General features: G+C 41.0%; 1 protein-coding gene across 3 annotated transcripts in view; it reads right to left on the reverse strand.

The window, feature by feature from the left end:
• ATP8A1 (ATPase phospholipid transporting 8A1) overlaps window positions 1–23832 on the reverse strand; it is a 3191789-nt gene that overhangs the window by 2597968 nt on the left and 569989 nt on the right. For all 3 annotated transcript variants that reach the window (XM_044061519.1, XM_044061518.1, XM_044061517.1), the window contains exon 4: window positions 14458–14556. In XM_044061519.1, the coding sequence (XP_043917454.1) occupies window positions 14458–14556 (99 nt within the window). The remainder of the gene's footprint in view (window positions 1–14457; window positions 14557–23832) is intronic.

A 23832-nucleotide genomic window follows, 5' to 3' on the forward strand; every position in this document is an offset into this window, starting at 1 on the left:
AGGTAGAAGTTGTTGCAAAGTCAACATTTTGAATTTTGGAATGTCCAGGCATGTGTTGAGAATAGACAAGTCCAGAATTGGCCTCCAAGTGTTTCCTTTCTTTGGTACAAGAAACAGACGAGAATAAAATCCTAGGCCTACCTCTGACGGAGGGACCTGCTGGATAGCTCCCATTTGAAGAAGTAAAGAAATCTGTTTGTGAGCCTCCGCCTTTTGCTGAGGAGGAACATCTGGCATGCCTTTGAAAGGGGGCAATGTGTGGAAATAAAACTTGTAGCCTTGGTTTATAATGTCCAACACCCATTTGTCCTGGGTGACTAAAAGCCAATTTTGCCTGAAAAGTGCCAACTTTCCTCCCAGAGGAGCTGCCAGACAGGAAGGATCGGGCAGCTGAAGATGCAGGTCATTGGGTCTGTTTACGAAAGGACTGGCCCCTGCCCTCACCTGTAGACTGTGCAGGGGAACTCCACGTCCTAGGCCTAAAAGAACCCTGTGCATGAGCTCTGCCCCTACCACATCTAGATCTGCCCCTAGACTGTAAATCAGAAGAAGGGTAAGCCCATCCCTTAGTAGGCCAATTTCTGCTAAACTTAGGGGGCTGCACCTGCAAAAAATCTTTAACAGTCTGCATAGACTTAGCTTTGTCCTCCATTTTCCACAGGAGAACCAAACAAAACTTCAGACTGAAGGGGGGCATCCAAAATTCGAGCTTTAACATGCTCTGACAAGTTCTGATCCTTAAGCCAGGCGTGCCTACGAATAACTGATCCAGTGGCAGCCACCCTGGAAGAGGCCTGCAAAGCATCAAAACCACACTGCAAAGAATGCTTACCCACCTGATCAGAGGCATGAACCAAATCCTGTAATTCTTTACACTCTATGCCCTCTGCTAAAGCATCCACCTTAGATTTCAATTGACTAAGAAGAAAATTCTGGTACTTCAGCATATGAAACTGGCAATTTAAAGCCCTCATTGCAAGAGTGGAAGAGGTATACACTTTTCTACCCCACCTATCCAAAGCCCTAGAGTCCTTATCCATGGGAACTGGATTCTTTACAACAGAAGCCCTGACACCCTTAGGTCCCTGGCTAATAGTTTCTGGGTCAGCCCTAGGGCTCTTATACAAATATTTATGAGCCTCTGGCACCCTGTAATACCTGTCTGGCTTAACGGGGGCAGGAGGCAAAGAGTCTGGATTAAGGGAAGCCTCAGAGAAGACATCCTGTACAACATCCAAAACCGGAGGTATAGCCAAGGGCCTATGTTGTGGTAAAAACAAGAATTCCCTAAGCCTCTTACGGGAATCTGAGAAATCCTGACCTTCCCATTTAAAATGCTCCCTCATAGAATGCAGGGTTTCTGAAAAAGAAAAATCCTCTGGAGGGGAAGCAGAAGGACTAGAATCCTCTGCGTCAGAAACAGAATAAGGGGGAAAATCCTGAATGTCTTCAGCCGAAGACTCTGAATAATCTGAAGAATGTTCCAATCCTTCCACCTCTGGCTCCACCCTAGGCCTCTTATCTGGAGGGGGCATAGAACCTCTGCTCAAGGTAATCAAATCTTCTGCCATTTTAAGCATGTGTTTTTTAGGCACAGAACCTGCAGAACTAGGACTGACGCCAGAGGAAGACAAACCAGGCCTGGCCTTTGAAGATACCTTAGAGACAGAAGGAGAAGGCCTAACCACCTTATGCAAAGAAGGGAGCACAGCAACCTGAGAGGCCCCCTCAGCCTGACCCAACTCCTGAGAGGCCACATCTTGCAAAACTAAAGGTTCCCCCTGAGACTCAACTGAAACCTCGGCCGGATCCACAGATTCCACCGTGATTTCTAAAGAACCGGCGTCCGGAACGGACGACTCATCCTGCTTGGATTTCAACGATTTCTCTTTAAGCTTCTTCGTGGTAGCGGGCGTCGGAGGATCCGATGGCATATTGTAATTACACCGCTTACCGAAGACAAGCCTAGCACAATCTAACCTACGTTTAATGGTGCGCTTATTAAATTTAGCACAAAAGCGACACCCGACTACGTCGTGCTCAGGCCCCAAACAAGGAATACAGAGAGAGTGGTAATCCCTATGAGGTATCTGTTTCCCACAAGAAATACAATTATTCACTTTTTCTGACATCCGGATTTAACTGAGGCAAGAAAAGACAAAAATATTCCCCAACGGGGTACTTAGCCCAACTTGGATTCGGTCTGAAACTCAGAATACGAAAATTTCAGGACGCCGAACGGCACTTGCAAACGCTGCTTCTGCTTCGGACCATGCGGCAAGAAAGACTGGGGATATGACGTCGGTCATGCGCTTTAGTACCACGGCGTACTGACGTCAGATCTAAGCGACCATGACCGACGCCAGCCTAACACTTTGGTATTCGGGCTGACCGAGGACAGCGGACTACCCACAGGTTATGACTGCAGCAATGTGAGATGAAGAACATCATGCAGCACCTAAATTTGTTCAGGAACAGCAGTGAGAGATCCTGCCATGCAACATGCTTGTGGTAGCAAATGCTGCTTTCTGCTGCTATTTCAACTCCCAGAGCATTAGGGAAATGAAAGCGAGACTTCCTCCCAGAAAGACTACAAGAGGATGTAGGCTCCTCATATCTGCCAGAAACAGCCATAATAGAGTGTCTCCTCAAGCAAGTTACATGGTAACAGGGGGTGGTGTAAAACAAAAAGGAAAGGTGTGGAAAATGGTGGGAGTGTCCCCCCATGAGGCACTGAAGGGCTACATAAACAGCATGCTGAAACTTTTATGAAGTGTCAGTTTACTATACAAATTCTCAATTAATAGCTATAAGGAAACCAAGCAACTGAAATATCAGTCTACTGGCATTATCTAGCATGTGATGTATTATGCTACAAGGAGCTATGAAGGATACTCGATATCATGAAGTACAGAAAATCAGGAACGCCAGAGTAAAACGCATACAGGACTATACAGTCTGCCCTCACTTTTTTGTCTCATTTATAAAAAGTTGGATATTGGTTTGTACATCCAGACTAGGTTTGTTTGGTTAATCAGTTTAAGGTGGTGAGGGGGAAAGCTTTGTATTCACTGGTAATTCGAAGAATATTATCTGTACACATGATTTTTATTACATTTTCAACTGAAGAGATAGATGAGTGTAGCAGGATGTTAGCAACTCCTATATGAAGTTTTGTATGCTTGCCTAGCATAAATTGTGCTAATATGTTCAGTATGTTGCTGCAGTAAGACTTAGCCTGTGCCACATGTGAAATGTCTACCTTTAAATCAGTAATGTGACAATATCATCTGTTTAGGTATCTAGCCTATTAGCAGTGAGTATTAGGTAATTTTGTTGAATCTAGTTAGATGGGCAAAGGTTGCCCTTTAACCTTGTTTATGTGATGTCTAAGATACGGTTCTAGGTTAGTCCACATATTATTAAGGCTGTTAATGCCAAGTAGCCCACTTTTTAGAATTTTTTTAAGACTGGGCTGGTACAACGGGGCAAATGACCAATTAGCAGACAGGATTGATGGAAACCAGAGATAAGCAGCCAACAGACAATTGTGGAAGACTACATGCTGACATCAAGTGCCCAACACGGTTGCAGGACAGTGCTATTAAGTAGTAAAGTATAAAGACAGAAGGATGGCAGAAGAGTATTAACTGCTAGTATTTGCCCAGTAGAGTTGATGTGTTTAAATGTAATTACTCTAACCTTATTATTGGTTACTTACTTTTCTCATTTTTGTAATTTTTTTTTAATCCTGGTTACTAATATTTGTTCTTACATCAAAGCATTAGATCAAGTTATTAGTTTTGTAAAGCAAAACAAAACTGAACCACAATGTGAAATATCAGAACTATAAACATTCTATCACTAGAACGGTGGGTGGTTGGGTGCACCAGTAGAAGTGACTTGACTGCTTTGGTTTCTGGCTAAATGGTGCTGTCAAGGACATTCATCCATGATGCAGACGATCTAAGAAAGATGGCTACACTCAATATTGGTGTGCGCTGGAGGTGTGGCTAATTCTAAATTGAGACACATGACTAAAGGACACTGCATAAAGACTTGGTGATTAAAAATTAAGAAAGGCTGTGCAGCTATGAAAAGAAAGCGGGGGGGTTCCATATACAGAGACATGACTTTAGGACAGGGCATGGAGGCATGGTGGTTAAATTACCAATATCAGACAGACTGAAGAGCAGTGAGCAAAACGAAGTGTACAGTTAGGCTGAGGGTGATATAAATAACAAAATCATTCTTAACATATCTAACGTAACATACCTTTTGGAATTGTGGCCAAAAAGTTCAACCTTGGTTTCATCAGACCATAACGCATTTTCCCACATGCTTTTGGGAAACTTGTATTGTTTTGCAAATTTTAGCCGAACCTGGATGTTTTTCTGTGTAAGAAAAGGCTTTCGTCTTGCAACCTTACTCCACAGTCCAGACATATGGACATTATGGGAGATTGCTCTCACATGTAGTATACAACCAGTACTTGCCAGAAATTCCTGCAGCTCCTTCAGTGTTGCTGTAGGTCTCCTGGCAGCCTCCCTGACCAGTTTTCGTCTTGTTTTTTCATCAATTTTGAAGGGACATCCAATTCTTTGCAACGTCACTGTTGTCCCATATTTTCTCCACTTTCTGATGACTGTCTTCACTGTGTTCCATGGTATATACAATGCTGTGGAAATTTTTTTGTACCCTTCTCCTGACTGATACCTTTCAACCTTTGCTTTGTAAGCTCTGCGAACCATGACTTTTGCTGTAGCGGGCAACTTGAGTAAATGTCAGGAAAGTCCTACTAGGACAGTTGAACTTTATTCGGGGTTAATCAGAGTCTCTCTAATTGATGGCAGGTGTGCACCCAAGAAGACTGAATGCTGTAATTAAATCAAAATGTGCTTCAACAAAGTATTCATTTAAGGATGTGCACACAACAGATTATTAGTTTAAGGGTGTGCACACTTATGCAACCAGCGTATTGTACATTTTTTATTTTTTATATTTTTCCCCTAACAGATTTGTTTGTTTTTCAACTGAATTGTACAGGTTATAGGTCACATTAAAGGTGAGAAAAGTTTTGAAATTATTTATTCTGGACTCATTTTTGTATATCACAAAAACCTGGCATTTTAACAGGGGTGTGTAAACTTTTTATATCCACTGTATATTTGCTGGCCTCACAAGTTACAAACACAGTGAAAGTTTTAAAACATGAAGAGAACAAGTCTAAGATGAATTCCCTGCTTAATTTAACAGAAGCATATTGGTGTCAAGTGAGAACAGAAATCACACCAGAAAGAAAAAAATCAGGCACCAACTGAATGTGCAAAAAAAAAAAAAGAAAAGAAAGAATATAAGGTGAAGGAGCAGATAAGGAAGCAAGAAATGTGGAAAAGGCATAAATATAGTTGCAAGTACAGAAAACTCCTGGAGCAACCTCATGTCAATCAGGATCCGATGCATAAATGGTTACAGAGAGGTGAATTTAAACCAAAAGACGAAAGGTTAATACTGGCAGCCCAGGATAGTGGACTACATAGTCTATTGAACATGTCAGAGAAACAGACAAATGCAGGTTTTGTAAAACAGAATTAGAAACAGTTGCACATCTAGGGCCTGTACACTAAAATGTAAAATAATGCAACAAGACTGTTGCATTGGGAATTAATGAAACATTACAATACTGAAGTAGCTGAGAAGCATTGGAAACATGAGCCACAAAGCATTACAGAAAATGATGTTTACATCACATGGGATTACCCAATACCTACAGTTCAAAAAACAGATACAGTAGTCCATGAAAAGAAGACAAAAGTAGCATTGATCATTTGAAATTGCTACACCCAGTGATTAGTGTCTTATGTACAGAGAGACACAAAGTCACAAAATACCAGGATTTGCAGGCAGAAACGAGGTTAGTGTGGAAGAAGGCTACCCAGCCAGTTCCAACAGTAGCAGGAGCAATGGGTCTCAAAGAAAAATTTTTATTTGCATTTAAATATGCTATCGATACATGTAAATGCATATGAATTGCTGGAGTCATCAATTCTGGGCATACTGCTCAGACATGTCTCTCTGCAACTTCTCTAGAGTGTAGCATCCAAGGATATTCACCCCAACGTGGGCAACTATGACTTTATAGCCATATTTGGGGTGAAGAGTGTGGAGATACGTAAAGGCTGCCAGCCTAGCAGATAGGATTTTGTGGATAATTCTGTCATTTGTAAATATTAATGTAAGCCACAGGCTTGTTCTCTTAAATGTGAATAGACTGCATTGGATATTGAATTGCAAAAATGCAACAACAGTGCATTCTGCTGTAAGAAAGCCAAGTCAAGCATTTTATGACTGCGTTGTTCTGCATTAAGTTATTTAGAACTGTGTTTTCTCTTAGATATAGCTAGGAAATAGGAAGATTACACTAGTTTGTTTTCTGCGATGTCAGAACTTTTCTACCATATTATTTTAAGTATTTATCTGTGATCGCTGAACTCTTGACTAGCACTTTGTAGTAAAAATTATTGTCTTGTGTTTTTATTATTTATTATTAAATATTTTTAAACCTTTCAACTGTGGCTGTTTTTTGTAGAGATAATTTAAGCTCTAAGAATACATTGCATGTATATAGTGATACTGTACCAAGTCACTCCAATAAGCCTTGACTGTTCAATCACACTTACCATTTGGATAATAATATTGCAGGTGGTGGTGCTGCGGTAGCGTTGTCACCTCAAAGCAAGATGTTGTCATGTTCGATTCTCAGCTAGAGCGTCTTCTGTGTGGAGACATGCGTGAATGGGCGTACCTTCGTTGAAGGTTGTGCGTCAGGGCTGGCAACTCGGCACGTAAAAATCTACTGCCAATCATTAGCGGACCGGAGTTCCGCTGTGGCAACCCCTAACCGGGAAAAGCCGAAAGACACAACAACAACAGTAATAATTGGACACCCTTTTAGAAGGGCCTTTAAGTAGCTGATATTAGTGGGTGGTGGCAGCTGGTACTACCTTTTAGACTGGGCAGAAAAGGGGCACAGCTGGCAAACCTGTGCCAGTCTTCCCCAGGAGTGTCTGTGTGGTTGTATATAACTCTCATCTCAAAGTGTGTGTGTGTGTGTGTGTGTGTGTGTGTGTGTGTGTGTGTGTGTGTGTGTGTGTGTGTGTGTGTCAGCTACTTGGGCAGGGACACAAAACACTGGTTAGACAGAGAGGGTGCTGGAGGTTTTAGCTTGCCCACTAGGATGAGATCTGGACCCTATAGCTGTGCCAGTGGGGAGTCTTATTGGGGATCTGGAGAGAAAGGGAGAATCCAGTCCCAGACTGACTGTGATCTCTGTGTGCCCTTAAGGGAAATTGTATTTTACTGTGTGTGTATTTATTATCCTTTCCCTATATGGACGCCACTCACTGGTGTTAGTGGTGAGGCTTGAGGCTCCTTGATTACTGGGCCAGGGCACGGGCGTCACAAAGAGAACTAAGAGCGTTAGCAGCACAAATCAGGCACCAGAGACAGATGACTGTGACCTTATCTTTGGTAAGCCTAGTCACTGGGACATCAGTGCATCTGACTGTGGAGTCGCCCACTGTTAATGTACTGCTATCTGTGGCCACAGCCTCTAAAAAGTTATGGTTGGGGACTTGAAGACAGATCAATTCCTCTTAGGTATGTTTGAAGAGGCAGGTGAGGGTGTGCTTCTGTGTATGACACTATATAGCTGAGATTTGTTTAACCAGTGTCTAGCAGGCTTAGGTAGTAATATCTTTACAACCTCAGCATAAGTGTGTCTTATGTTGGGTGGCTACAATGTGGTGGTAAGTTGCTTAATGTAATATGAAGGTGTGACAGGCAAGCAAGTATTTGCATCTCGCACAAGTTGTCAGTGCAGGATAACAGCATAGGATTGTTATTAAGCATGAACATGAGGCAGTTGTTACATTACCTCAGAGTCTCTAATGCAAGCAGGTTGGCAACAAAAGGGGGCAAAGCAGACTGTTAACCAATGCAGAGAAGGACCAGTGAATTATAAGGTAAGTTACTAACTAATTCATCTAGTGAATTGCCACAAGGTGGAATCAAACAAGTCTTGCATTTAACAGCAAATCATCTACAGATTTCGACTTGAGTGGTAGTCTCACTGTGGGGGTACACACCTAGGAATTGATTTTCCTCTATTCCTTTGCTCACCAGGAATGAAGCAGAAGCACTAATCACAATCTGGGTCCCGAGAAACAGATTTTAGGATCACCAGTAATCTTCTCAGAGATGTTGTAGTTTTCTTCTGGTAACTGCACCGGAGGGCATATTCAGCATCTCAGCACAACAGACCATGGAGCTTTGCAATGGTCCTGAATTTAAATTGATGAGGTTTCCACAGAAACAGCAATTAGAAAACTGAGGAAGTTGCACAACTAGGAATAAATCCAACTTCTGCTCTCACCAGGAGAAGAAAAAAAAACAAACAAACAAAAAAACAAAACAAAACAGCAGCACTGACTTCAGGCTAGATCCTGAGAAGTGGGTCCCACTCTCTCCAGTTATCGACTTTCCTCTATGAAGGCTACATACTAATGATGTGCTGATTCACAAGAAACAAAACATAAGTACACATCCCAGGCTGGTTACTGAGAACAGGTTTGCAGGCTTTGCAGCCTCACCCTAGATACTGCAGAGATTAAAATTAAACTGGAAAAGGGAGGGTTAATGCTATAGGCACTACACTGTGAATTTATTGTGTGTGAAGATAAAAAGTGAGTGGTAATTACAGTTTTACAAATTATAAGGAGGGCCTTCCCAATACAATCTTGCAGAGCTGACTACTATTAGCAGATGAAATAAGACTGGAACAATCTTCTAAAGTCAAACGTATATAAGGAGAGGACAACTCAACATTCTTTAGGTTTAGAAAAACTACAGAGACATGGTGGGTAGGCTGGAGAAAATTAAATCCAAGTAAGTCACAGATAAACTTTAACAGGTAGGTCTCGCAGATTACACTTCTTCCTGTTATGCTTACCTTAATAAAAATGCTACTCATGTCCTCTCACAATTCAGTTAGAGTTCATTCTTTTACAGTCCAAAACTGCAATACAAATGTTTCGTTACTGACCCTAACCAAGAACAGTTTTTTTTAAAACTCCAAGAAAAAAATAAATAAAATAAATTTAAAATTAAAATAGCGCAAAAGACAAGAAGCAACGTAAATATATAAACTTACTGATAAAAGTAAGTCAGTATTACAGCAATTTTCACTCTGCACAATAGGTTCTAAGGTTCTTAAGTAAGTGCTTGGCTAGCTGTACCTGCAGGCCATTTTAAGCCTAGCCAGTTTCTCTTTTTGTGTTCAAACTAAGTTATCCCATTTGTTTACAGACTGGCCTTACCCATGCCATGGAAAATAATCATATATTATCCCAAACGAGAATAAATGGAATCATACTAAAGATAATTTGAGGAGTTCCCATGCATGGGGATATAGCATTTGGGATCTGTCTCTGTCTATTACTAGTACATGGGACAGTCCTGGGGTTAATTTTCTGTTTCCCATTCATAGATCCAAGCTGCGTTTGAATATGGATAGAGCTAAACTTTGTTCTATGTGGATGGGGAGTCTGTTCCGTAGCAGCAGTATCCTCTGCAAAATATACTTCTCTCTTCAAACCATTCTGTTCATGTTGCAGAAGAGGGTTAGATCCCTAGACACAGTATTTCTGATGCCATTTGACTGGCTGATGTCCAGTAAATCCATCAGTATCGGGTCACAGGATGCCTTGTATGCCACACGCAGGTCATCTCTTTGCCTGCAGAATACTGAGTATAGTGACAGGGCTTTGAGTTGGCCCATGTAGGACATGTTGTTTAGGCCTTGCATCAATTTTGTACTGTACAGTGGATATAAAAAGTGTACACGCCCCTGTTAAAATGCCACGGTTTTATGATATAAAAAAATGAGACCACAATAAATAATTTCAAAACTTTTCCCACATTTAATGTGACCTATAACCTGTACAATTCAATTGAAAAACAAACACGTGTTAGGGGAAAAAATACAAAAAAAAAAACGTACAATAAGCTGGTTCCATAAGTGTGCATACCCTTAAACTAATACTTTGTTAAAGCACCTTTTGATTTAATTACAGCATTCACTCTTCTTACGTAGGAGGCTATCAGCGTGGCACATCTTGACTTGGCAATATTTGCCCGCTTTTCCTAGCAAATGTGCTCCAAATCTGTCAGATTGCAAAGGCATCTCTTGTGCACAAGCCCTCTTCAGGTCACCCCACAGATTTTCTAATGAATTTAGTTCTGGGCTCTGGCCGGGCCAGTCCAAAATTTTAATTTTCTTCTGGTGAAGCCATTCTTTTGTTGATTTGGATGTATGCTTGGGAGTCATTGTCGTGTTGAAAGGCAAAATTCCTCTCATCTTCAGCATTCTAGCAGACGCCTGAAGGTTTTGGGTCAAAAGTGACTGGTATTTGGAACTGTTCATAATTCCCTCCACCTTGACTAAAGCCCCAGTTCCAGCTAAAGAAAAGCAACCCAAAGCATGGTACTGCCACCACCATGCTTCACCGTGGGGATGGTATTCTTTTGGTGATGCGAAGTGTTGTTTTTGCACCAAACATACCTTTTGGAATTGTGGCCAGAAAGGTCACCCTTGGTTTCATCAGACCATAATACATTTTCCCACTTTCCCGCATGCTTTCGGGAGATCTGATATATTGTTTTGCAAATTTTAGCTGGGCCTGGATGTTTTTCTGTGTAAGAAAAAGCTTCCATCTTGAAATCTTACCCCATAGTCCAGACATATGGAGAATACGGGAGATTGTTGTCACATGTAGTACACAACCAGTACTTGCCAGAAATTCCTGCAGCTCCTTCAGTGTTGCTGTAGGTCTCTTGGCAGCCTCCCTGACCAGTTTTCATATTGTCTTTTCATCAATTTTGGAGGGACGTCCAGTTCTTTGCAACATTACTGTTGTCCCATATTTTCCCCACTTTTTGATAACTGTCTTCACTGTGTTCCATGGTATATCCAATGATGTGGAAATTATTTTGTATCCTTCTCCTGACTGAAACCTTTCTACAATGAGATCCCTTTGATGCTTTATAAGCTCTCTGTGAACCATGGCTTTTGCTGTAGTAGGCAACTGAGTAAATGTAAGGAAAATCCTACTAGGACAGCTGAACTTTATTTGGGGCTAATCAGAGTCTCTTTAATTAATGGCAGGTGTGTACACAAGAAGGCTGAATGCTGTAATTAAATCAAAAGGTGCTTCCACAAAGTATTAGTTTAAGGGTGTGCACACAATCAGCCAGCATATTGTACATTTTTTTTACCCTAACATATGTGTTTGTTTTTCAATTGAATTGTATAGGTTATAGGTCACATTAAAGTTGGGAAAAGTTTTGAAATGATTTATTGTGGTCTCGTGTTTTTATATCACAAAACCCAGCACTTTAACAGGGGTGTGCACACTTTTTATATCCACCGTATCTCTCTGGGTATTCCAGTTGTTGCATGTGTCTGGACAGATACATATCAAACAAGGCATTACATTCAGTGACTGGCCTAATGAGGGCTGGGTAAAGGGGAACAATGACATCCTTAAATCTAAACACAATCCCTTTGTTTATAAGTTGTAGAATACAGAAGGACTTTCTTACAGAAACTCACGTTGGTCAAAAGTTAGACTACTGTCCACATAAGTTCCCAAATCACAAACAACTGGGTCTACTCTTATATTGTTAATGTGGTAATCTCATGGGGTAGATTACTTCTAAAAGCATACAATAACACATGTTTTGGCATTTAGTTTCAGTCCATGATTTTGGCACCATTTACTTGAGACAAACCTTCTTGCAGGATGGCCAAGTTATCTGGGGATTCAATAACTCCTCCTAGCTAGCAGCCATCTGCAAATTTAATTATCTTGAGCCCTTTGGTATTGGGTTTTACTTCAGAAAAGTAGATGCCAAAAAGGAGAGGTCCCAGCACAAATTCTAGAGAGCATCACTGCTGACAGGTCTCTTTGTGGAGTTAACTTCCCCATGTTTTGAATTCCTGTGTTCTGCCTTTCAGCCAGTTGGCATTCCAGGGGGTAACGTATAGGTTAATCTCCAGTTTATTTAGCTTTTTTTGCTATGCCTGAGTGGGAAACTGTGTTAAAGGCTTTAGCTAGGTTGAGGTATACGGTGTGTACCATTTGCCTTCATCCATTGCTTTGATGACCTTTTCAAAAAGATCCACCAGGTTGAGTAAGCATGACTTGGCCTTGACAAATTCACACAGAGATGGTTCCAGTGTTTGGAGGTTTGCTATGTCCTGTTTGCTTAGTTCCACATGTCTTTCCATGGCTTTGCATACGAAGCTAGTCAGACTTATTGGTCTGTAACTGCCTGGGTCAGTGGAAGGTCTTCCCTTACGAAGGGGAATGACTATAGCTGTCCTCCATTTGCTTGGTACAAAACCTGCATGGAGGCTGAGACTGAACAGTGTTAGGGGATAATCGTACTGAATTAACTAATCCTACAATGAACTAATCCAACTGAAACTTGGGTTATAACAACCTTGTGGAGCCAAGATGTATGCAGGACACATTCCAAATCACCATATACAACATAGATGCCCACAAAGAACATACCTCAGAATACATACCCTTCTTCTTTCTGCATTATATACAGTCTTTCCTTTGCTGTTTGCTTGTGTGTGTGTGTGTGTGTGTGTGTGCGTGTGTGTGTCAGCCCCAGGCTTCCAGGTCAACTTCCTCTTGTCCACTGTAACGCACTACTCCCCAGACACACTCATTACCTTTTATTGGTGGTGAAGACTAGGTAAGGAGGAGAACAGATTCATCACACTGTCGAAAGCAGTGCTTTTTCACATTCAGGCATGCAATCCATGGTATTCTTCAAGGTGAGCCAAATGCATATGCACTTATATACATGAGCTGCAAAGAGGGCTATCACTGCTCCAAATGATATACTAGCTCATAGGGATATCATTCTAGATTACTGAAGGAAAAACTTAAGGGGTATTGGCACACACAATCCTTACCTGAGCAAGGACAGTACGCCTCCTATTGTGTAATCCTCCTCTGAAGCATTAGGCCTAGCACTGAGATAGGAGCCTTCTCTTGGTTTCACTACACTGTTATAATCACATGCTCTAAAATTAAAAAGAATCTGCCATCTCCAATGTTAAATGTATAATAGGTGTCTTATATTTTGCATGAATGACAGAATATTACTACTTGAATTAAAATGTCAGTATAAGAGTATGATAAATGTAGCAGGCAAATTTACTTTTTAGGCAGTATATTAGTGTTCACTAGTAAATTTTTGAGATGAAAATGAAGTTGGTTAAGTTGATTTTCTTTATGTTTACCCTAATTAGCCTGGAAAATAGTGTTTTAGGAACAAAATGGATGCACCACATTGTACTGCAAGGAATACTGGCTAGGAATACTGTGAAAGTATACTGCATATTTTGTAAGAGCAGGCAACAAAACTGACAGGTGGGATTGTAGGTAACGTACGATAAAATGGAAGAATTTTCTATGTGCTTTCTTCCATTTGTGCCTGCTGATCAACAGCCTCCAGTTATTTATTGAGAGTGATTGCCATTTAGGGAACCACGAAGGGAGTTCAGTTCAGCACCCTCACTCTTTCCCCTCTACTCACACACCAGAAGACTACACTAATCACATCAGTACGAGGGGTCTGGCTTCAGCCTCTCGCAAATAGAGTCTGCCCGTGTTTAAACTACACTACAACCCTCTCTTAATCCCAAGGCCCAAAGACTTCAAGACAAGAAACTAATCTCATTCGCACCAAGATCTGGTTTCTGCAAAACCAAAAGGAAACAGCACAGTACTAACCTGTGATATGAACCTTCAACTACAGAACCATGTACTGTGTGGTGCGTTGATGCACACACCATGACTCGTACTGTTCTTTTACCTGGCTCTTTCTTTGCTAGACATCTCAACAAGAGGAAGTCTAGCCCACCCCAAAGATGGGCAATCCAGAAGCATCTACTCACTCCACTTCACCTCACTGGCTCTTCCACCACCTGAACCACCAATCAGATCTGGATCCTCAGCTTCACAACTGAAGCTTCATCTTTCTGTGCTACAGAACTGGCATGTAGACTTTCATACTGTCAATCTTCAGCTTTAACACGCAAAACAATATAGTAAACAAGTACACCCTTGCACAATTCCAAAAGACTTCAGTTTATGAATGGATATGGTAAAATGTAGTCTTTTAGGATGGAAATGGATAACAGCGTCTAATACAACCAATGGGAACTTCACGCAAGTTCCTGCTGCAAAATGCTACCCCCATGAAAGAGCTGAATAGCTTCTCAGTTAAAAGAACAGTGCACATACTACTGCAATAAATGTGACTAAAGAAGCAAATGTGGTATATATGATAACTAAAACAATACATCATACTTACAAGATCCTCTATGATTTCTTTTACAGCAGCTACGATAAGTATAAATAAAAGTGGAACCAATGTTGTGTAACGACCTGTAGGTGAAACATCTGGGATTTGCTAGAAATAAAGAGAAAAATGAGAAAGGTTATTATGTGTGAAACATTTTTGCCTGTTTGCAGTGCTATGAAGGGATAACATGTACTCACCATGTAAAGTGTTCTGTTAACATGTACTCACCATGTAAAGTGTTCTGGTAACAGGCCTTACATAAAGGGTAAACAGGTGGGATTTTTTTTCCTTCTGAAATTCCTAGCTCAGCACAATTATGAATTCTGTCTAGCTCCCATCCACAGGGGTGTATGTATAACCTCCAGATGTTGTAAAGCATGATGTAATGTGCCACTTTTTTGACACAGAGGGCAAGCCCAGCCCATAGACTCCCTGACCAAACTCCCTTGTATTCAATAAGCACATACTGAAAAGCAGAGAAACAAAATGCAAAGCATGCTAAAATGGTATACTGACTGACATACAGGAATATTTGCATTTGTAAACTGGACAGAGACCCTGGCCTGACACAGTGGGATGGGAGGAGAGTAATAAGCGCTCACTTCTGGAAGACTCCTCAAAGATGAACTTAGAAGATGAATATATGTCTGTCTTTGAAGGACTTCTAAAACAAATAATGATTGGGAAGACTCATGCATAGCCAGCAAAAATTAAACCTCTTTGGGAAGCCAGAGTCAGAAGAGGATCAGAAGGTCAAATCCTGAAGTGTCTGAGGCCCAACTCCTAGAATAATAGTCAAAGAAGCAGATCTTGGTGAAGGTGAGACCAATGACCAAGTTACCAATGCACAAATACCTGCAGCTAAATCCTTCAGAAACAAGAGCAGGAAGCAGCCACCTCCATAGTGGAATAGTTTCTCACAGCAGCATTTTCTAACTGGAGGTTAGCTGCAAAAGACAGTAGGCAATCTGCTTAGAAGAGGTCTGTTCCAGCTACGAAATATGCTCCTAACATGAAGCGAAGGAAACAACACTTAAGTTCTTGTCTTCCTGACCTCATAACCCATATTCAGCTAAAACCTGAAATGTCACTGCACAGCCAAAGTAAAGAGGGACTTCCTTCTGTTGAACTCTTGTCCCACAAACAAAACAAGGATATGAATGGACTGACTTATAAAGAGTTTTGTCATCACTTTCATGGGGAAACAATGATTAGTCTTAAGAGAGATCTTATCATTATAAAAAATAAATAAATACACACATACACAAATAAATAAACAGAACTTCCCCAAGGATAAGAATCTCCAGTTCAGAGATGCAACAGGTAGAGAGGAGATAGTCATCAAGAAGGGTATTTTCCAAGCGACAAACTAGTATGATTGCAAAATGGACAACCCCATCTTTCAACACAGTTCATAGGAGTTTACTAGACTAACGACCACAAGGGCCTTTTTAAGCCTAGCCATGCATCCCAAATCTCTGACAAGTTCTGTTACCCTTGATACGTGTAAGCATGGGCCTGGGAGATGAACCATTTACAGGTTACCTATGTCCATTAGAGATAGTGGTGCCAAACCAGAGATGAATTTCCAGTTTCCCATCCAATTGTCCAAGTTGCACTTGAATTGGGTTTGTGAGGAACTCTGCTTCACATGGATAGGGAGCCAGTTCCATAGACGGGGTAGTCTCTGGGATGCATACCTAACTCTTCAGCAGGTCCTACTTATATCACAGGCAAGGTGTAAGTCTTAAGAACAGGTAATTCTGGTGCTGTTTGTTTTGTGGATAAGCAGGAGGTCCATCAGAGTGCGGTCTGACAATGCCCTGTATGCCAGGCATAGATCTCCCCTCAAAAGCCTGTAGGAGACAGAATGCAGGGATAGGGTCTCCCTTGAGGTGGTTTGCATAGGACATATTACTTATGCCCTGTATTCTTTTAGTGAGGAACTTCTGTGGATGTTCCAATTGTTGGATATGCCTGGTTAGGTACATATCAAAGGCGGCTTGTACTCATTATAGGTCTAATGAATGCTGAATACAGTGGAACAATGACTTCCTTGGACTTAGATGCCATAACTTTGTTTATAAGTTGCGCAACATAGAATGATTACCTCAGCACTGTAAACACATGATGATCAAAGGTTAGATTACTATCTATGTGCGTCCCTAAATCCCTGACTACTGGATCAACTCTATGGGGTGTGTTGTCAATATGACAGTTACCAGGGATGGATGACTTCCCAACGGATACTATTATGCATTTCTTGGCATTTAATTTTAGTCCATGCCAATGACACCAGTTGTTTGTCTGTGTCAGCGTGAGATTCGATGACTGCTCCTAATTTGCGATCATCTGCAAATTTAGTCAGCCAGAGACCACTGACATTAGTCGTGACTTCAGAGAAGTAAATGCCAACAAGGAGCAGTCCAAAGACTGATCCCTGAGGGACTCCACTTGTGACTGGCCTCTTTGTAGAGGTGGACTCCCCAATTCTAACTTCCTGGGTCCTGTGTGTGAGCCAGTTGGCTATCCAGCGGGTGACATATGGGTTTGTACCTAATCTCCTGAGTTTGTCAACAGTGTCTGTGGGAGGTATTGTGCCAAATCCATTGGCCAGGTCAAGGTAGGCAGTGTGAACAATTCTGCCCTCATCCATTGCTTTGGTGACCTTCTCAAAGAAGTCCACCAGGTTGAGTAGGCATGATCTGCCCTTGACGAAACTGGGTTGGGTCCAGTGTCTGAAGGTTTACTATACCTCTACTGATCATCTTCATGATAATTCTTTTCATGGCTTTACATATAAGACTCAAAAAGGATTCTTCAAAGATGCATGTAGAAGCAGAACCTACTTACAGAACTAACCAGACAATGTTGGCCAGATTCCAGCTCCCAACCAAGTCAAGGTGTGCATGAAATTATAGCTGTCTATGTGAAACTTACCATAAAAAGAATTGTTGTACTCACCATAATGTTCTATCTGTGTTGTCCATTTTCATTCTTCCTCAACAACTGGGTTCAGATCAGATTCAGATGCTTTTTACAGCTCATTGATACTGGAAACTCTTGAGCTCCTCCCTTACCCATAATGCTCTACTCCCCTACCATATATCAGATTTTGTTTGCTAGCCTTACAGTTATACAGAAATCTAGAAACAGCACTAGGATGAGAAACCAATATCTGGAGCTCAAAGGCATGAACATTGGTTCCTTTAGTATCACTGCTTTCTTCCAGAAGCTACAAACAAAATGGTAGGGGGTTGGAGGGAGGGGAGTTAAGGAAGAATGAAAATGGACAACACAGATGGAACGTTATGGTGAGTACATAACTTCTTTATCTGATGTTGTCAATTTTCATTCATTCCTCAACAATTGGGACAGAGTCCCCAGCTACCTGAATCCTGGGTGGACTCTAAGGAAGGATATTCCTCAGCACTGTCGAGCTGAAGGCTGCTCTTCCCCTTGAGACCAGATCCAATTCGTAATGAGTAACAAAAGAATGAGGATTATCCCAAGTTGCAGCTGCACAGATATTGCCCATGGAAGAGTTGGATAAAAGTAATGATGAAGTTGTCATACACCTGGGTGAATGGGCTCTTAAAGGTTTTGACTAAGACAAACCCAACTGGTTACAGACAAAGGAATGCAATCAGTTGACCATTTGACTGAAGTTACTTTGGTAACTGGCTTGCCCAATTTTGATTCTGCAAAAGAAACAATTAACTGATCGTTTTTTATGAAATTCTTTGTTATATGCAAATAGAAATGTAACTGTCTGTGAAGATCCAACAAATGTAACATGTATTCTCCCTGGTTTGTGAAATTTGAGGAAAAATTGAAGATTAATACACTGATTGATGCTGGATTCGGACACCACCTTAAGAAGAAAAGATGGGTCGGTTCATAATGCTACCATATCTTTATGGAAAATCGAATAGGAAGACTTAGAAGATAAGGCTTGAAGTTCAGAGACTCTTCTAGCAGAGGTTATAGCTACCATAAAGTTAGTTTTCCAGGTTAAAAATTTTAGTTCACACTTTACTGATGGCTCAAATGGAGACCAAGTTAAAGCTTGTAAAACTAAATTCAAATCCCATGGCAGAGTTGTATCTTTAAAAAGGGGTCTCAGAAGAAAGTTACCCCTTATAAAGGCCTTACAAATTTTGAAGACACTAAGGTGGAATTGTTAACTCTTATATAAAAATTAGGAATGGTAGCTAGTTGTACTCTTACAGTCAAGGAGGTAGCCCTTCATTAAAAACTGTAGCCAAAAACTCAAGAACTTTATGTACTCGTGCTGAAAAAGGGTCAGTGTCTTTCTGTTGTGCCCAAAAAACATTTTTTCCATTTATTTCTTTATCGTCTTCATGGAAGCTTTATGGGAAGATGAAAGAATGTGACAGACAGGGGAGGAGAGTCTGGGTTGTCTGACTATCAATGGAAGTGGAGAAACTATGCTGCCACCTTTAGGCCTAAAATGTCTGGGTGAATCATGTCCTTTGGGTGAGACATGAGGTCTGGAATTGGATCCAGAATCTGTGGAGGGTGAACTAGATGAGGCCAAAGAAAGGGGAACCAAATCTGTCAAGACAAATAAGAGGCAATGAGGAAGTCTTTGCTCTATAATTGAGATGCCCTCTGGAGAAAATTGGGGATTACAGGGTTTGGGGAGGTAAGCATAGAGGAGACTGGAGGGGGGGGGGCAAATCATGAAAGGCAGCATCACTCGCTGATTCCCCGGTGAAGGGATCAGGGCAAGGAATCTGCTGTGCTTGTTGTTGAGGGGAGATGCAAAGAGGTCGTAGCAAGGTTGACCTCATTAGCAAAACATCATTACCACAAATACCATGTTGAGAGACCACTTGTGAGGGGAAAACAATGGACCTGCTCAACTTGTCTGCTATCACGTTGGGTGTCCCCGGAATGTGCATTGCTATCAGAAATCAAATGGATGAGATCGCCTATTGCCACACACAGACAGTTTCTTGACATAGGGGTCAAAATCTGGCTCCTCCTTGTTTGTTGAGGTACCATACCACTAACATACTGTCCATCTGAATCACAACTGTCCCAGAATGGAGAGAGTCTTGTAAATCCTGCAAAACTAAGAGCACTGCTCTCACTTAGAAGATGTTGATATGCATGTTGGCCTCTTCAGCGGACCAGCTGCCTTGGACTGTCTTTCCCAAGAACCCCACCCACCCACCCAATTTAGGAAGCTTCATGGTCACTATGGCTTTAGGCTGATAAAAAATGAATGGAAGGCCTTGCAATATCTGATCTGAGTGAATCCACCACAATAGGTACTTTTTTCATGTGTGAGTTATTCTTATCAGGGTGGACACACGCTGGTGCAAAAGTGGACCATTGAGGTGCTAGGGTCCAAAAGAATTCTTATATGATATCCTGCTAATGGAACCAGAACTATCACAGCGGACATTTACCCCAAGGCTTGTAGAATCAATCAAGCAGATAGAGAAGAATTATGAATTCTCTTTTTGACTTGAAATCGAATAGTCTGCATCCTTGGTAAGGGAAGGAAGGTTGTTATTGATGCCACATTGAACAAGGCCCCTTCTTCTTTCGGCTTTTCCCGGTCAGGGGTCACCACAGTGGATCACCTGTCTGCTCATGATTGGCATTAGAGTTTTATGGTGTTGAGTTGCCAGCCACACTCCACACAGAAGGCACCCTAGCCGAGGATTGAACTGGAGAACCTCCTGCTTGTGAGGCGACAACGCTAACCGCTGCACCACCGTGGCCGCCCATATTGAACAAGGCCCCTATGAACTCTAATGTCTGAGATGGTTCTAGCTGAGATTTGTTGTGAATGATGGTAATCCCTGCATGAGAGCAAAGTTGGAGTACATAGACTCATGCTATTATCAGAAGATGCCTGGTTGGAGTGGTTATGAGCAAGTCATACAAGTACGGAAATGCCCAGAGTCCCTGCTGTCTCAAGTGAGCTGCTACTACTGCCTTGCATTTGGTGAACACCCTGGGAGCTGTGGTTAGGCCAAAGGGCAGACCTCTGAATTGATAATGACTGGCTCCCAGCCGGAAGCACAGGTATCAACCAGATCTTCTGTTCATTGTTATGTGATAGTATGCATCCTGAAGATCTATTGAGCACATCCAGTCATCCTTGTGCAGGAAGGGCAAAACGGACTAAACTGTGACCATCTGGAACTTTGCATACTAAATTGATTTGTTCAGATTGCTGAGATCCAAAATTGGTCTCCAGTCCCCTGCTTTCTTTGGCACTAAAATGTATCTTGAGTAAGTTCCAGACTCGTTCTGGTCTGGGAGGTGGGGCCTCTTGGATGACTCTTTTTTTCTAGAAGCTTTTTTATTTCTAGAGCAGCTTTCCTCTGACTATGAAGAACATAGGGAATTTTTCTTTACTGTTGAAGGAGGGGTAGGGAAAAGGTTATTATATAACCTCTGGAAATGATCCTCTGCACCTTTTTTAATTTCTCTAAATTTTTGGGTTTCTACTACCATGACGGGAATGGAATCCATTCCTAAGTCAGAGTACGATTAAAGTTCATGAAATTAGTACTGTTTCAATCTTTGATGTCAGCCAGAAGTGCTCTTCGCAACACCCGTAATGTGCCCAGTAATGACTCCTTCTGCAATTCATACATTACATGTACTGGTAACATATCTAAATACAATTGTAGATTCCTTATTATAAGACCCGTTGTTCCTACTGCTATTGGAACTGTCTAGGTATTTTTCCTCCACATTGCTCTTGTTTCTGTCCGCAAATCCTGATATTTTATGGCTTTGTGTCTCTCTATACGCAAGACACTATAGTCTCTGGGTGTGGTGATTTCAGTGATCAATGCTACTTTTGTCTTCTTTTCATGGACCACTATACCCATTTTTTTAGCATCTATCTTTTGAATTGCTGGTAATGGGTGATCCCATGTGATGTAGACTTAATCATTTTCTATGATGCTTTGAGGCTCATATTTCCAGTGTTTTTTAGCCACTTCAGTACCATAATGTTTGCACAATCCCCAGTGCAACAGTATTGCCACATTATTATGCCTTTCAGTATACAGCCCTTCTGCCATTAGTATGTCACAACCAGCAACAAGGTATGCAATTGTTTCCAGTTCTGCTTTACAAAACCTACAATTGTCTGTTTCTCCCACTTTCAATGGACTTGGAAAACCAACGTGTATGTAGCCCACTATCTTGGGCCGCCAATATTAACCTTTCATCTCTTGATTTGAATTTGCCTCTCCTTAACCATTCCTGCGTTTGATCCTGATCAACCATAAGGCTCTTCCAGAAGTTTTCTAAACTTGCAACTATAGTTATGGATTTTCCACATTTCTTGCCTTCTCATCTGGTCCTTCACCTTATATATTCTTTCGTTTTTTGGTACATTCAGTTTCTGCCTGATTTTTATCAACTTCTGGTTTGATTTCCATTCCTGTTTGACACCGATTTGCTTCTGCTACATTAAGCAGAGAAGTCATCTTAGATTTATTCTCCTCAGTTTTCAAAACTTTCACTACGTTTGGGTTTTCTTAGGTCAGCAGATATGTGTGCAGTCCCGGAGGCCCATCCCTTGTTCAGAACAGGAAATATATAATCTTGGTATTCAAATCATCGACAAAGAGAAGATGAGAAGTCTTTATACGTCAATGTTTTCTAGGAGCCAAATTACAACTATGGCCTTAGCTGTTAAGTAGACAGCTTAATGGGTTAAGGGCAAGATCGAATAGCAGTGGTGACAAAGAGTCACCCTGGAATATTCCCATTTGAATTGTTATTCCTGAGATAATAAATTGTCCTTTATCATGGCTTAATTGCAAAGTGGTCTGCCACTGTTTCATGGTCACTGTAATGCAGTCAATCAGTGTAGGTTGTATCTTATACATTTCTAAGCACTCTTTTTTTTTTCGTGAATGTGGGATACTATCAAATACTTTTTTGTAGTCAATCCATGCCACACTTAGATTCTTCCCCTTTTTACAGTTCTTCACTATGACTTTATTTAACAACAAATGATCCTTTGTTCCATATGACTTTCTTTTATTGCCCTTTTGTTCTATTGCCATAATTGAGTTTTCTTCTAAATGATTACAAACTCTGTTGGCATCAATTCCAGTGCACAGTTTATATACATTGTCGGAAGGCAAGTCTTTGGTCGGCAATTTTTAGGGTAGTTTGCAGGTTCACTCTTAAGTAGGAGCATTGTTTTTCCTGTTGTTAACCAGGTTGGTGTCTGTTCGGGATGCGCATATAAATAGTTCTTATTCATGGCTAAATCTTTGTGCAAAGATGTGAATACTTTTAACCAGAAGTTAGGTACTACATCTGGGCCTGGGGTTTTCCAATTAGAGGCTTTTCTTAACTTTGTTTCAATCTCTCTGGCTGTTACTTCATCACATTTCATATGCTGTACCTTTAAACTTCTTTTTCTTTCTTTTACTTTTTCTGTCCATTTAGCATCTTTGTTATGTTCCACAAGATCTTCATAAATACTTCTCCAAAATATATCTATTTCTTCTTTCTTTGGTGGTCTTTCTATTCCTTTTACCTTGTTTCCCAATTCTCTATAAAACTTTTTCGGTCATCAATAAATTAAATTGCTTACTTTGTACTTTTCCTTTCTATTTATCTTCGTATCTTCTAAGTTTTTCCGCCTGTGCTGAGCTTTTTAGTTTGTTATTTGGGACATGCGTGATAGATCCTGATCTGTTCCAGTACTGCACATTGATTTTATCACAACTATCTTCCTACATATTTTTGTTGATCTGTTCCCTCTTCTATACTCTTTTAACAGTAACACTTCTTGTCTTTACTGCTTTATAGTTTTCTCTGTTCGATACTTCCATGATGATATTCGATTCCTCCCCTTCCTTTTCCTTACTACCCTGTGTTCTTCTGGTAGAACTTTTATCAGTTATTAATATAGTTGCACAGTAATATATCCTGTTTATTTCTGTTATAGTGCATGGATCTCTAATGACAGTTCTAATTATTGTGTTCACTTGTTTTATCAAACTTCTGACTTTTGGGTTTTATTGGGCTTCTGCATTCTATTTCTTTCATTGATCTTAATATGTCTATCTATCTCTATTAAATCAAGCAACTCTTCTTTTAGCTCATTTTTTTCTAAACTGAGGGCATATTTTTTGTTTTCTATTTCCTGCAAGCATTCTAAGTTCTACAGCATCTTCCTGTGGCACATTCTCTTCAATTTCATCCTGTGCCATTCGTTGCTCTGCCATGTGGGAACTCACAGTCTTACCACTCTCCAACATCGACTGCGTCAGATTTTCCACAGTTTCCTCTGCACCCATGTATCTTTTATGTCTAGCCAGGGTCTCTGGTGCAGGGACAGATTACCTCTGACTGTTTCCA

This window comes from Protopterus annectens, chromosome 2.part0 (genome assembly GCF_019279795.1).
Source record: "Protopterus annectens isolate FY-2018-M chromosome 2.part0, PAN1.0, whole genome shotgun sequence".
NCBI lineage: Eukaryota > Metazoa > Chordata > Ceratodontiformes > Protopteridae > Protopterus > Protopterus annectens.